A 12653-nucleotide genomic window follows, 5' to 3' on the forward strand; every position below is an offset into this window, starting at 1 on the left:
GGGGATGCTGTGGTTTTTATGCTTTAAGGGGTTGCAACCCCCCCAGCTGAGGGCATTCCAGCTCCTTGGGGGATGTGGTGGCAGGGGAAGGTGGGTTCCTTGTGGTGGGCTGAGGGTTGGTGGGGTGGAAGACTCCCATGTCATCCCAGGAGCATCTCTAGGAGCCAAGTTCTTCAGGTGTTTGAGCTGCTGTTGGAGCCTGGAGCTTCCAGTGCTTGTGGATAGCAGGGCAGATCTACAAGAAACTTGAGGTGAGGGCATGTCAAGAGGGTTTGCCTGCGTTTTTCAAGCCCTCTGCTGGCCTGGTGGGGCTGAGCTTGTGGATGGTGTGTGCTGGGATCCAAAGGAATGGAGGCCCCAGCACATTCCTGATGGTTTTAGTGTTGGACTGATGTGCAGCCCTCCCTCTGCTCTTGCTCCCCTGGAGTTCCCCAGGGGTACCAAAAGGGCTGAAGAGATGTTCAGAGGGTGGTTGGTGCACCCTCCTGCCCCTGGATGGCCTGTGAGGCTGGACCCTAGTTCCCTACCAAAGGATGGAGGAGATGCTGGGGTTGTTCCCAGGGTGGGATTCATCCCTTGGATCCACCCCCCATCCCCAGCAGTGCCACCAGTTCTGTGTTGTGCCAAAGATCCAAAGGTCAATGCTTTGGTTACTCTTCAAGGAGCATCTGTCTCCTGCTGCTGGGACAGCTCAGGGTGGGACTGAGCCTGCTCTACCTTGCCCTCCTCCCAGTTCTTCACTCTGAGGGTGGTGAGGCCCTGGAACAGGTTCCTGTGGCTGCCCCATCCCTGTCAGTGTTGAAGGGCAGGTTGGATGGGGCTTGGAGCAACCTGGGCTGGTGGGAGGTGTCCCTGCCCATGCAGGAGGGTTGGAACTGGATGATCTTGAAGGTCCCTTCCCACCCTAACCAGTCTGGGACTGACTCAGCCCCCTGCCCCACTGCAGGCATGGAATCAAACCAAAAAACCTTCCCCACCCCCCAAAAAAACGTGTCTCTGGGGCAGAAGACACGTGGGTGCTCCCTCCCCTCTCCCCACATTCCTGGCTGGAGCCCCCTCCCCATCCCTGCTTCCCTGGCCATGGGGGGGGAACACACACTTTTCTGACTTGGAGGAACATTTCTGGTGGTTCCTCGTTGTACCTCAGAGGGGACCTGCATCTCCCCACACCCTTGGGGGAGGTGGGGAGGCTTTGAGGGGTCTCTTTTTCTCTTGGGAGGGGTTGAGGGGAAGGGAAGAGGGTGGATCTGGTCCCACCTGCATCACGGGCAGGTTGGATGGGGCTTGGAGCAACCTGGGCTGGTGGGAGGTGTCCCTGCCCATGCAGGAGGGTTGGAACTGGATGATCTTGAAGGTCCCTTCCCACCCTAACCAGTCTGGGACTGACTCAGCCCCCTGCCCCACTGCAGGCATGGAATCAAACCAAAAAACCTTCCCCACCCCCCAAAAAAACGTGTCTCTGGGGCAGAAGACACGTGGGTGCTCCCTCCCCTCTCCCCACATTCCTGGCTGGAGCCCCCTCCCCATCCCTGCTTCCCTGGCCATGGGGGGGGAACACACACTTTTCTGACTTGGAGGAACATTTCTGGTGGTTCCTCGTTGTACCTCAGAGGGGACCTGCATCTCCCCACACCCTTGGGGGAGGTGGGGAGGCTTTGAGGGGTCTCTTTTTCTCTTGGGAGGGGTTGAGGGGAAGGGAAGAGGGTGGATCTGGTCCCACCTGCATCACCCTCCTGGGATGGGGTGGGTGCACCTGGATGTTCCTGTGATGTCACCTTGTCCAGTGTCCCCAGGATGTGTAAAGTTTTGTACATACGAGATTCAGAGCTTTTTAACTTTTAATATTTATTGATTTTTTTGTTGGGTTCTCTCTTGTATTTGATGAATGTTTTTATTTTGGAACTCTTAACAGAACGTCAACAACAACAACCCCCCCAAATAAATCCACCTCTAAATCTCTTGCTCTTTGGGTTTTCTTTGGAGGGATGTGTGAAATGTGTGTGTGTGGTAGATGAAGGTGACCTGGGTGTGGGGGCTGAGGTGGGTTCTTCCAACCCAACCACTCCTCTTTCCTCTCCCTAGAGCTCTTTCCCCATCATTTTTTATCCCCCCTCCAGATAGAAACCCAGACTCTTCCTCCCAGGCCAGGAGACCTCAGAGCTGCATTTTCAGGCTCAGAATTGGTTTAAAAAGCCCAAGGAAGGAAGAAATGCTTCTTCTTGGTGAGGCTGGAGAGGTGTTTGGTGGTTGTGGTTGACAACAACCCAAGTTTGGGAGGAGAAGACCAAGCAGGAGCTCCATGTGGACTTGAAGCTCATTGGGGTTTTTCACAAGCAGCCACCAAAAAGAGCCCAAAGTTCAGCAGAAAACCAGGGGAGCTTCTGTTTCTCCTTGTGGCTGGAATGTTGCCTTCCCAGCTGCAGGGTTGGGGGGACCTCATCTCCACCTTCTGCTCCACTGGGTGGAAGAGAAGCTGCTGGTCAGGAGATAAGAGGGAGCCAGAGGTTTCTCTGTTGAGATGTAAACTTGGGATCCAAAAAGGAAGAGGAGAAGATCCAGGGAGAAAAAAGCCACCTCTCCATGGATGGGTTTGGAATCTGTGCAAGGAGCAGTAGGTACTGGGTTCAGTGGTGGAGGAGGAAGAGGATGGGGTGGAGGAGGAAGAGGATGGGGTGGAGGTGGGACCTCCCCCTGCTGAGCTTTTCCACTTTGGGTGGAATCATGTCCACACTGAAGGGTGGTGACCTGAAGGAAGAGCTTTGTCCTGTTTGCCCAAGCTCCCTGGGTTGGGTTCTCAGGTTCAGGAAGGAGCAGTCAAACATCATCTCCTGCACTCCATGACAATATCTGTGTTTGGCCCCAGCAGGTGGGTCAGTCATCAAACAACACAACCCAAAGGATGGAGAACTTCCCAAACACCTGGGCAGCTTGTGCCCATGGTTTGAAGGGAGCTTCAGCACCAGCTTTGTGGGCCACCAGAGGGGTCATGTCTCTCCTTCCAGCCTCATCACCCCAGGTTGGGCTTCCTGGTCATCTCCAATCACCTTTCTCATCCCCTCTTTGCTAACAACCTTCTGGTGCTTAATTACAAGGGGGTTTTTAATGACTTTGGGTGATTCCTGCCTGTCCGAGAGGGAAGAACCTGTGGAAAAACCTCAAGTGCAGACACTGAAGAGGCCACTGAGGATCCACATCATGGTGAGAAGCTTCAGAAACTCTGATGTCTCTTCCCTTTTTCCTTCAGCCAGGCCCTGCTCAGGTTCTCCCACCTCCTTCCAACCTCCCCCAGCACCCACTGGGTCTCCACCTTCTTCCCCACCCTCTTCAGCTCCAACCTCAACCTAACCTCTCCCTGGCTCAAGATAAGGTTTGAAGCTGCTGGTCTGTGAACTTGAGGAGCATCTCCTGCCATTTCCTCCTCCCTCACCTGCTCTGCCCCAACTGTGTTTTCACTCCCCCAGTTTTTGGGAGAGCTTTCTGGATGGTCCACCTTCAATTCATCCAGAAAGAACATCCAATAATAATGAGCAACAGGTTCTGCACCATTTTGGTCTCGTTTCTCTGAGGACCATCCTAGGGTGAAGGTCTCAGATGGTCATTTAGACCCCACCTCCCCCCAGAAGAAATGTTCCTGGACAATGTGGTAGATGCAAAACTGGGCATGAAAGGAGGGTCCCTGGGGAACCTTCTCCTTGTTGGCTGCTTTGGGAAACGGGGAGAAACCACAGTGGGTTGGGGACCAGGTTCTTGGAAGGGTTTCTTGGGCTGGGAAGAACTTCCTGGTTTGCAAAGACTTTTTGTTGTTTGGGTTCTTTTCCCACAAGGACCAGTTTGGTTTCCAGCAAACCCTTCCAGAGGAAGGAGAAGAGTTCAGGAGCAAGAGGTCTCAGCTGTTGGGGTGGGGAGCCACAAGCAAAGGGTTGGTCCTGGTTGTCCTGCAGTGGTTCCTCTTGGGGTCTCCTCTGAGGTCCTTGTTTTTCTTTCCAGGAGGTAGTTGTGGAGGAGTTGGGCAGGTGCCTTGAGATCTCACCCTCTCCCCCTTATCCTCCCACCTCCAGCAGGAGGTTGCAGACCTTGGAGTTGGTTTGGTGCAAGGCCAAGTCCTGGCCAGGCCTAGTGCCCTTCCTGCCCTTCCCAGAACTGCTGTTCCAGCTCCCACCCACTGACTTGGAAAGGGTGAAGGTTTCCCTGCAGGACAAGGCAACAGCAAGTTGGTCCATGAAGCTGTGGTGGTGGATCCCATCCTCCTCCCAGCCCAGCCTCTGCACCTGCAGGGCTTCTCCTGATGCTGTACCCATGGCACTTCCACCCCCATCACCATGAACTTGTGTCCATCACCCCCTTCCCTACTGGTTTTGACCCACCCTGCTCAGGAAATGTCCCAACCATTCCCTCCTGCTCTTCTCCTCAAGAAGTCCTCATGATGTTTCTCCAGTGTCTGCCTGTACCCAGAGCTTCTAACCTGTATGGGACCTGCTCCTGCCTCAACTGCAGGCACATGAGCACAGGGCTGCCAGAGAACCTCAGTGTGGTGTCCAAGTGGATGGAGGTCTCCATCTCTGTCTGGCTTCTCAGGGTGGCTTGGAGGAAAGGGCCATCCAGTTCTGCCTGGAAATCAATGGCAAAGCTTCCCCTGCAAGGCAGAAGCACCTGAGGCTGGTCTGCTGGGATGGCCACCATGGCCTGGCGCCCAACAACCCCAGGAGAATCTTCCCTGCAGGTTTGGCCCATGGAAAAGGAGTGTGGAACCAACTGTGCCACCAGAACCCCCCCACCCAACGTGCCCACCAGGACCCAGCAGAACAAGAGCAGAGGGCTGTGGAAAGACCTCTTGATGGGGAGTGTTCTCTGTGTCCCTAGAGCCACTGACCTTGCATTGATGCTGGTTTTCAGGTCCTGCTCCCAAATATCCAGGTCCATGTTGGCTGAGATGTCAAGCCCCAGCCCACCCTGGACTTTGATGGTCACTTGGAGGCCAGACTGGAGAGGGATGACCTGGCAGGTGGAGAAGGCAGAACTTGGTGTCACCAGATGCTGCTCTTGGCCAAGCAGCTGATGGTGCTGGGACTGTCCATCCCAATTCTGCTTGTGTGGGACAGCTCTCCCGTGGAAGAACCAGCCATCCTGAGGTTCTACCAACCCCAAGAGAACCTTGCTCTTAGGTTGTGAGGAACACACCTGCAACCCACTGGCTCATGCAGGGCATTTGCTAGGCCAGCCCCTCCACCTGTTACCTGGTGATGGTCCATCAGGAGGAGGTTCCCTTTGACCACACTTGTGGGTTCTCCACTGCTTAACAAGACCTTGGCCATGAGGTCTGTGTAGCCTTGGAAGAAGACAATGGGCCTCATCTGGACATCAAAGAAGATGGCAGACATCCCAGCCATCAGCTCTGGCTCCTCTTCCCCTTCCAAGGTGTTTTCTCCCAGCATTGACTCCATCCCTTGAGCTTCAAGGGTGACCTAGAACCCAGGAGTGAAGAGGTGTGAGATGCAGGGAGCAGAAGCTGGTGAGTCCACCTCGTGATGTTGAGTTGCTGAACTTGTCCAACCCTTAGATGGGCACCTTTGGAAGCAGGAGGACAGGGATAGAGTGGGCTGGATGGGACATCCAAGCTGTCCCCACCCCCTGCTCCTTTGGAGGGTTCCCTTCTCCAGAGCAGGTCTGCCTGGCTTCCCATCAGTGGTGGAGGAGGACAAATCAAAGAGCTGCCTCCACTTCATGGGGCTCACTGAGCAGGGGAGGTGAAGTGGGGGAACCCTGGGTTGGTGCTGCCACCCCCTCCATGGACGCGTCCCCTCAGCAATCCCACCTGAGCTGCATGAAGCTGCTGGCCATGGCTGAGCAAGGAGAAGTCAGAGATGCTCTTCCTCAGGAAGCCACCTTCCATAAACAGCAGGTCCAGCCCGAAGGTGGAGAGCAGGTCCTGGGTGGCTGAAAGGCAGAGAGGTGTGTCCATCAGCACGCCCAGGCATCTCTTCTTCTGCCAAGGAGTCACTGAGGGCTTGAGGTGAAGCCTGGCAGGAGAAACCAGCCCACAGGTGGGATGTGCAAGGCTGAGGTCCCACTAGGTCAGGGAGGTCTCTTTTCAGAGCTTGTCCAGACCCATTTCAGGAAGGGAGAGGTCCCAGGGTACAACCAAACCCAGGATCCTGGAGGCTCCTTGGGGATATTGATGCCCCATCCCTGGAAACGTTCATGGTCAGGTTGGTTGGGGCTCTGAGCAACCTGATCTGGTTGAAGATGTCCCTGCTTGTGGCAGGGGGGCTGGACTAGCTGGTCTTCAAAGGTCCCTTCTGACCCAAACCATTTTGGTGACAACTTGTCAAGCCTCTTCCCTGCACTGGGTGGTCACTCCTGTAGAGCTGTCCCACCCCTGGCCAGGGTGGCTGATCTCTGAGGTGGTGTCTGGGAGAGCCACAGGCTTCAGAGGGGAAACCTTCTCCTTCCACCCTTCCAACATCCCAAGGATTTTGGCAGGGGGATGTTCTTCATCCAGGTGGTGGCTCTTCTGCCTCCACCCAGCCCCTCCAAGGCCAGACTTTGAAGAGGGTCAGAAAGGAGAGCAGAGGGGGAGAAGATTTCAGCAGATACTTCAGCAAGCATCTCTTGTTATGGTCCCTCTGAAGCTTGGTGGGCTTGATCCCAAGGGACCCTCTTCTCTGAAGAGCTTATCCGAAATTCCTAAGGCAAGGAGCTAAATGTCTGGAGTTACCAGGAAGAACATGGCAACTCCCACCTACCATTTGCTGCTGGTGTCATCTCCAGCTGAAGGTTCTCCTTCAGATCAGCAGGATTTGGGCAAAGTATGTGGCCCAGCCCTGTCCTCCTGCTGCAGGAGTGCCAGAGGAAGGTGATGTCCACCAAGTGGTGGCCACCAACTTCAGCTGGTGCTGGGAGACCCGCTCAGAAACCTCCTATGGAGGTTTTTGGGGTGTTTCTCTAAAGCTGAGGCCTCACCTGGAAGCTGCTTTTCCCCCCTACCAGCCCCTCCTGTTGATGGGGACCATCAGTGTCCTCCCTGGTTGTCACCTGTCAGAGGTCCTGAGAAAGAAGAGGAGCCACCAGCTTTGGAGAAGAAGTGGTAGTTGTTTATCTGTGGGTCTCTCAAGATGGTTTTCATCATCTTCCTGGAAGCAAGAGGGTGGGGAAAAGGGCATGTCAGGACCAGGGAGAAAATCAGAGAAGTCCCTACCAAGAAGGAACCAACAACTTCCAAACTCTTTTCCTTCTCCCCAAGAAGTAGGAGGCAAAAAAGGAAATGAGCTGACATGGAATGTTCTTCTCCAGAGCTTGGTAAGGATAAACCACTTGGGTGTCCTTCTAGAAGAGGTGAGCACCAAACCCAGCTCCAACCAGTGGTCCTGGCACCTTTGGAAGGTGTCTTTGGGTCAACAGCCTGAGCTGGGGTGGGGAAATGTCCCTGACCCCTCCAGACCCACCTTGCTGGGTGGTGCTCAGCACGCAGGCTGCTCTGGACCTTCTGCAGCAGGAAGGTGGCTGTCTCTGTCTCCATCTCCGTGGTGGCCAGCAGGATGTTGATGATGTCCATGGGGGAGGGCTCCTTATCCAGCAGGACTCGTGCAGCAGCCAGGAGACACGTTCTGTCATAGCTCCTCCTCTTCTGGTGGAAGATCCTCCTCATGGCCTGTTTCACCTGCCACCAGAGGGTGGTGAAAGCTGGTGGCTCCATCTGCAGCCTGGTGGCTTTGGTTTGGGGTGGGATGGGAAGCCACCCAAGTCCCCTCAGCAGCTTCACTTCCTACCTTGCTGGAGATGTGCTGAGCAGGGAACCTGTGCAGGGCAGAAAGAGCTGCCCTGGAGATGGTGGCAGGACCCCCCTCAGCATGGTCCAGGAGTGTGGGGATGGTTCTGGGGAGCATCATGTTGCCCATGGCCAGCAGGTAAATGACCACCTCAGCCTCCTTCTTGGCACCTCTCAGTCCTCCAAGGATGGTTTCCACCCCACGTTCCACCACCTGCTCAGGGGGTTGCAGGAGAGAAGGAGAAGGGATGGGAGGGATTTTGGGCACTCCTGGAGGAGATGGGGGAGGGGTGTCTGAAGAAGCCAAGCATGGGGGGTTGGCAGAGGACCCACCTGCAGCTCACACATCTTCTGCTGGCACAGCTTGCCCACCAGGGAGCCCACAGCAACTACCCCTGTTTCCCAGACCTCAGGGTCCAGCTGCTTCCCATCCAGCTTCTCCTGGCCAGTGGGCAAGGAGATGAAGAGGAAAAAAAGAGAGATGAGGAGGAAGTTCTTAATATCTCCAAGTACTTCCCACTTCCCTGCTTTGGAGGAGACAACACCTCCTTTAATTGGAGCAAATGCTCATTGATTGATTTATTGTCTTGTGGCTTTTAATTAAGCTTTAATATTCCTGGAGAGAAAGCACTTCCTGCTGGACATTTTTCCTCTGAGGAACATCTACTGCCTCTGCCAACCACCCATGAGAAGATTCCTGGAAGCAGGAAGAGATATTTCTACAGGAAACACCTTGTCCTTCCTCAGGACCTGCTGCTCCTTCCTGGTGAGGATCCATCCTGACTCAGGGAGGGAGAAGAAGAAGGTTCTCTACTTACCAACACCAGGTGGAGAAGTTCTCCTGAAGGGTGGGGAGAGAAAGCTGCTGAGTAGAGGAATTTTTCCAGCAGGGATTTGGGTTCCTTGCTGAAATCCAGGAAGTCTGAGAGAGCAGCCAAAGATGCCCCCGACTGAGCGGCCAACGCTGCCTCCACCAGGAAGGGGCTGCAGAAGAAGGAGCCCATCAGTGGCATCATCACCTGCTAGAGCTGGAGAACACCCAAGGTGCCCCCGTGGAGCTTTGGATCCCCTTGGCTCTTCTCCCAGGCTTTCCTCCTGCTCTAACTCTTGGGGAGCTTCAGAGCAGGGATTGAAAAGCCCCTAGAAGGTCGGTTGGTGCTCTGAACATCTCCAGATGTTCCAGGGTGGAGATGGAGCCCATTCCCAGCACCCAGAATGACAAGGGGTGGATGCTCAGCCCCTCAGCTGCCCAGCCCAGGGATGACCCTGTGTGCCAGGGGCTTGACAAGTCACACTTTGGCCAGAGAGCTCCTGGGGTGCTCACAGCATCTCCTGGGGTGCTCCTCTCAGCAGCTGCAGAACATCCCTCTCCTCGGCCCCGCGCAGCATCTGGATGAGCTTCAGGAACTGCCAGGTGGCCTCCACCTCAGAGGCATCTGCTCTGCTTCTTTGGCTCCCCAAGGCCTTCAGGTAGGCTCTGAGCTGCAAAGGTGAGGTTCTTCAGGTGGGATTTAGCCTCTCCTGCCTCCATCATCCTGGGATCAGGTTGATATCCAGGAAATACTGAGGGGTGGGAGAGGTCCATGGGGCTCCTGCCATTGCCTGGAGGCATCTACTGCAGCCTGGAAGTTGTTTCAACTCCAGCTTTCCTAGGGGAAAAGCCTGGAAGGACTTGAGGAGGCAAGAAGAACCCCTTGTTTGCTCCTTGCAGTGGGATCCCTTCCCAACCTCCAGCCCGTGGTGGGTCTCACCCAACCCTGTGTGCCTGCTGGGCCAGAGGGTCCCTCCCACCACCACCAGTGGGAACCAGCCCCTCCAGATGTACCCCCAGGGCTCAGCCCCTCAGACCTCCAGCCTTCTCCTGCCCACCCAGCTGCCCCAGCTTGGTGGGTTCTGGAGGGTTGAGGAGCATCACTGACCGATGGGCAAGAGGTGCAGACCCTCCTGAAGGGCAGGCTGGTCATGGCCAGGGCTTGGTGGTGTTGTCCTCTTGTGCCACCAAGAGCATCCCTGAGGCTTTTCCCAGCCACTTCTGCTGGGCCAGGGCTTGGAGGAGACACCAGCTGGAGCTGCTGCCTGGGGAGAGAGAAGAAGCCATTGGGGAGCACTTTTGGCATTGACACCTTTCCTTGGTTGGGTTCAGGAAGGTTGGGAGATGCTGTCACCAAGTGCCTGGTGTTCTCAACCTTCCACCAGGTGATGGCAGAGGAGCAACCAACCCTTGAGCTCCACCAGATGCATCTTCATCCCACCCTGGGCTGCCTGGACCCGAAGGGGGGCATCACTCACCTGGAGCTGATCTTGACCCCCGTGGTGGAGCTGAGGGTGAGGGACAGCAGGTGACTTTCCTCCACCACCACTGCCTGCAGGAGCTTCTCTCTCACCACATGCTGGCTTCTGCTGCTGGGCTGCCACTCCACCCCAAAAACCTGGGCCAAGGAGGAAAAATCAAGCCACTTTTGGTCTTGTCCCCTCTCCCCAGGAGATGTGTCCCCTCTCCCCAGGAGATGTGTCCCCTCTCAGCAGCAAAAGCCCATCCCAGGCTGCAAAAGAAGAAGGTCCAGAATAAGCTTGCAGGAACATGAAGATCCAGAAAAAAACTCTAGGACATGAAGAAGAAGGTCCAGAAAAAACCTTCAGGACTTGAAGAAGAAGGTCCAGAAAAAAAGATCCAGGACATGAAGAAGGTCCAGAAAAAGCTCCAGGAAATGAAGAAGGTCCAGAAAAAAGCTCCAGGGCATGAAGAAGAAGGTCCAGAAAAAAGCTCCAGGACATGAAGAAGGTCCAGAAAAAGCTCCAGGATATGAAGAAGGTCCAGAAAAAGCTCCAGGACATGAAGAAAGTCCAGAAAAAGTTCCAGGACATGAAGACCCAGAGTCTGACTGCCAAGTGTTGAGACCTTGGCCAAAGCCCATGGGTTCTCAGGGTGTTTCAGCTGTGTCAGGGTTGGACCTGAGCTCCTGCTTTTCCATCAAACAAGTGGTCTTGGAGTCCTCTCAGCCTCACTCTGATGAGTCTGAGGACCAGAGAACCTTGGTTTGGATCTCCACCTTCCCCCAGGTCAGAAGTGACACCAGGGATGGAGGTGGGATAAGCCAGGACATCTTTCCTGCTCCTCCTCTTCATCTCCAAACCATCTCCTCCTCCCTGGGGCTTCTTGGTGCACCCCAAGGCTGGTTTTGGGGACCACCCTGATGTTCTTGAGCCCATCACCCTGAGCTCAATGGACTTGCCTTGTTGAGGGAGGTGAATCCAGGCTCTGTCTTTGTGCAGCTGAGGAGATCTTTGGTCTTGGTGATGGAATGGTTGGAGGTGGTGTATGTGACCTGGCAGGTTCCAGAGGCATCCTCCTGGAACAGCAAAGCAGGTCACCATGGGGTAGGGTTGGTTGGCTTTGGTCAAGCCCAGATAAGTCTCTCATCAGGAGAAAAAACACCCCCAAAAAGCTACAAACTGGGTTGTTGGAGAAGGTCCAAGTCCCACCTGGGCAGGAGATGAGCTTCTGCAGGCAAACACCCACCAAAAGCAGGACCTTTTGGGTTTTGGGGGGTGATTTTGGGGGGTTTGCAGGTCACCCCAACATCAGTGGAGCTGGGGAGGGGTTGAGAGGGAGGTGGTTTCAGGACCAAACCCAACCCCACCTGGGTAGAAGTTCTGGTAGAGGAGGTTTTGGCTTGGGTTTTGGTGGGTTTTTGGTTTGGGTTTTTGGGTGGGTTTTTGGTGGGTTTTGGTGGTTTTTGGTGGGTTTTTGTCCTCCTGTCCTGGGAAAGATTGGGATGATTGGGCAAGACTGGCCATTCCTGAGCTGGCCCTGCCTCTTGTACCCACCTCCAGGGTGGTGCTGAGGTTGGTGTGAGGCTGGAGCTGGAACAAGCTGACCACCCCTCTCTTCAGGTTGGAGATCAAGGTGCTTTCTGCTTGGTCCCCATAAAAGGCTTTCACCTGGGCAAGGCAAGAAGGTGGGGTCACTGGCCAGGTGTCCCCAGGGCTTGGCAGCTTCTCCTGGGACCTCAGCAGTGCCCTGGAGGCCCCCAAAGGAGGTGTCTCCCCAAGGAGGACCTCACCCCTTCAGGCTTTGTGTCCACAAATTGTCCCCTTATGTTTTTTTTGACCACTTATGGTTTTCCCCAGCCTTGGAGGAGGTCAGAGAGGAGCTCACATCCCACAGGGAGGACCTTTCCATCCCCTTGGGGAGGTCACTTTGGACATTTGGCCACCTTGGCTGGTTCTTCCTGCTCTGGTGTGAAACCAGAGGGAGGAGGAGAAGTTCTTGGCAGCCAGGAGAAGTTGGGATGGGGGCAAGGAGCCAAGCCCAGGAGGTGTCCAGCTGACCTTTCCATGGCTCCAGGAGATGAAGACTGGTTGTTGGAGCTCTGCTTGTGCCTCCTGGCTCAGGGCAAGCTCTACAGGGCTGTCCTGGCTCCTCTGCTCTCCTGCCTGGTGTTGGGCCTTCAGGTGATGGATCTACAAGAGCAGAAGGTGGCAAAGAAGTGACCAAGAACATCAGCTCTGGTGCAATTGACACCTCTTGGTCCCAGAAGTCATTTTTTTCAGGTGGCTTGGGATGGAAAAAATAACCCATCACATCTTGGCTCCCAGAAGGAGAAGGTGGTTTTGCCACCTCATGTACCTGGAGCTGGAGCAGCTCTTCTCCCTCTGGGTTCCTCCAGAGGTGGTGGAGCTGGACCAAAGCCTGAGCCTGCAGCCAAAAGCCCTGGCGGGAGGACACCAGGGGGTCCAGAAGGAGCTCCAGGGAATACTGGTACTGGTAGAGGGTTCCTGGCTTGAAGGAGAAGGTCTGGAGGTCTCCTGGGGGGAGAGGGATGTGGTGGAGGGGGGTGGGGACACAGGGCAGACTTTCTGCTGGGGGATGGGGGGGCAGGAGTGG

General features: G+C 55.3%; 2 protein-coding genes across 2 annotated transcripts in view; one reads left to right on the top strand and one right to left on the bottom strand.

Moving 5' to 3' along the window:
• The window catches only part of ADAMTS14 (ADAM metallopeptidase with thrombospondin type 1 motif, 14), a 35519-nt gene extending 32130 nt beyond the window's left edge, over nt 1-3389 (top strand). Inside the window, exon 24 of the mRNA XM_009998207.1 lies at nt 3245-3389. Within this exon, the coding sequence (XP_009996509.1) occupies nt 3245-3389 (145 nt within the window). The remainder of the gene's footprint in view (nt 1-3244) is intronic.
• Nucleotides 3390-4040: 651 nt separating this feature from the next.
• The window catches only part of LOC104389248 (microsomal triglyceride transfer protein large subunit-like), a 13171-nt gene continuing 4558 nt past the window's right edge, over nt 4041-12653 (bottom strand). Inside the window, exons 2-18 of the mRNA XM_009998208.1 lie at nt 12396-12574; nt 12098-12229; nt 11594-11707; nt 10999-11115; nt 10055-10194; nt 9685-9841; nt 9090-9247; nt 8584-8749; nt 8099-8206; nt 7767-7979; nt 7443-7657; nt 7033-7130; nt 5813-5934; nt 5235-5462; nt 4871-4995; nt 4463-4633; nt 4041-4188 (exon numbers count right to left, since the gene is read on the bottom strand). Of these exons, the coding sequence (XP_009996510.1) occupies nt 4041-4188; nt 4463-4633; nt 4871-4995; nt 5235-5462; nt 5813-5934; nt 7033-7130; nt 7443-7657; nt 7767-7979; nt 8099-8206; nt 8584-8749; nt 9090-9247; nt 9685-9841; nt 10055-10194; nt 10999-11115; nt 11594-11707; nt 12098-12229; nt 12396-12574 (2591 nt within the window). The remainder of the gene's footprint in view (nt 4189-4462; nt 4634-4870; nt 4996-5234; nt 5463-5812; nt 5935-7032; nt 7131-7442; nt 7658-7766; nt 7980-8098; nt 8207-8583; nt 8750-9089; nt 9248-9684; nt 9842-10054; nt 10195-10998; nt 11116-11593; nt 11708-12097; nt 12230-12395; nt 12575-12653) is intronic.

This window comes from Chaetura pelagica, unplaced genomic scaffold (assembly GCF_000747805.2).
Source record: "Chaetura pelagica isolate M959 unplaced genomic scaffold, ChaPel_1.0 scaffold995, whole genome shotgun sequence".
Taxonomy (NCBI): Eukaryota; Metazoa; Chordata; class Aves; order Apodiformes; family Apodidae; genus Chaetura; species Chaetura pelagica.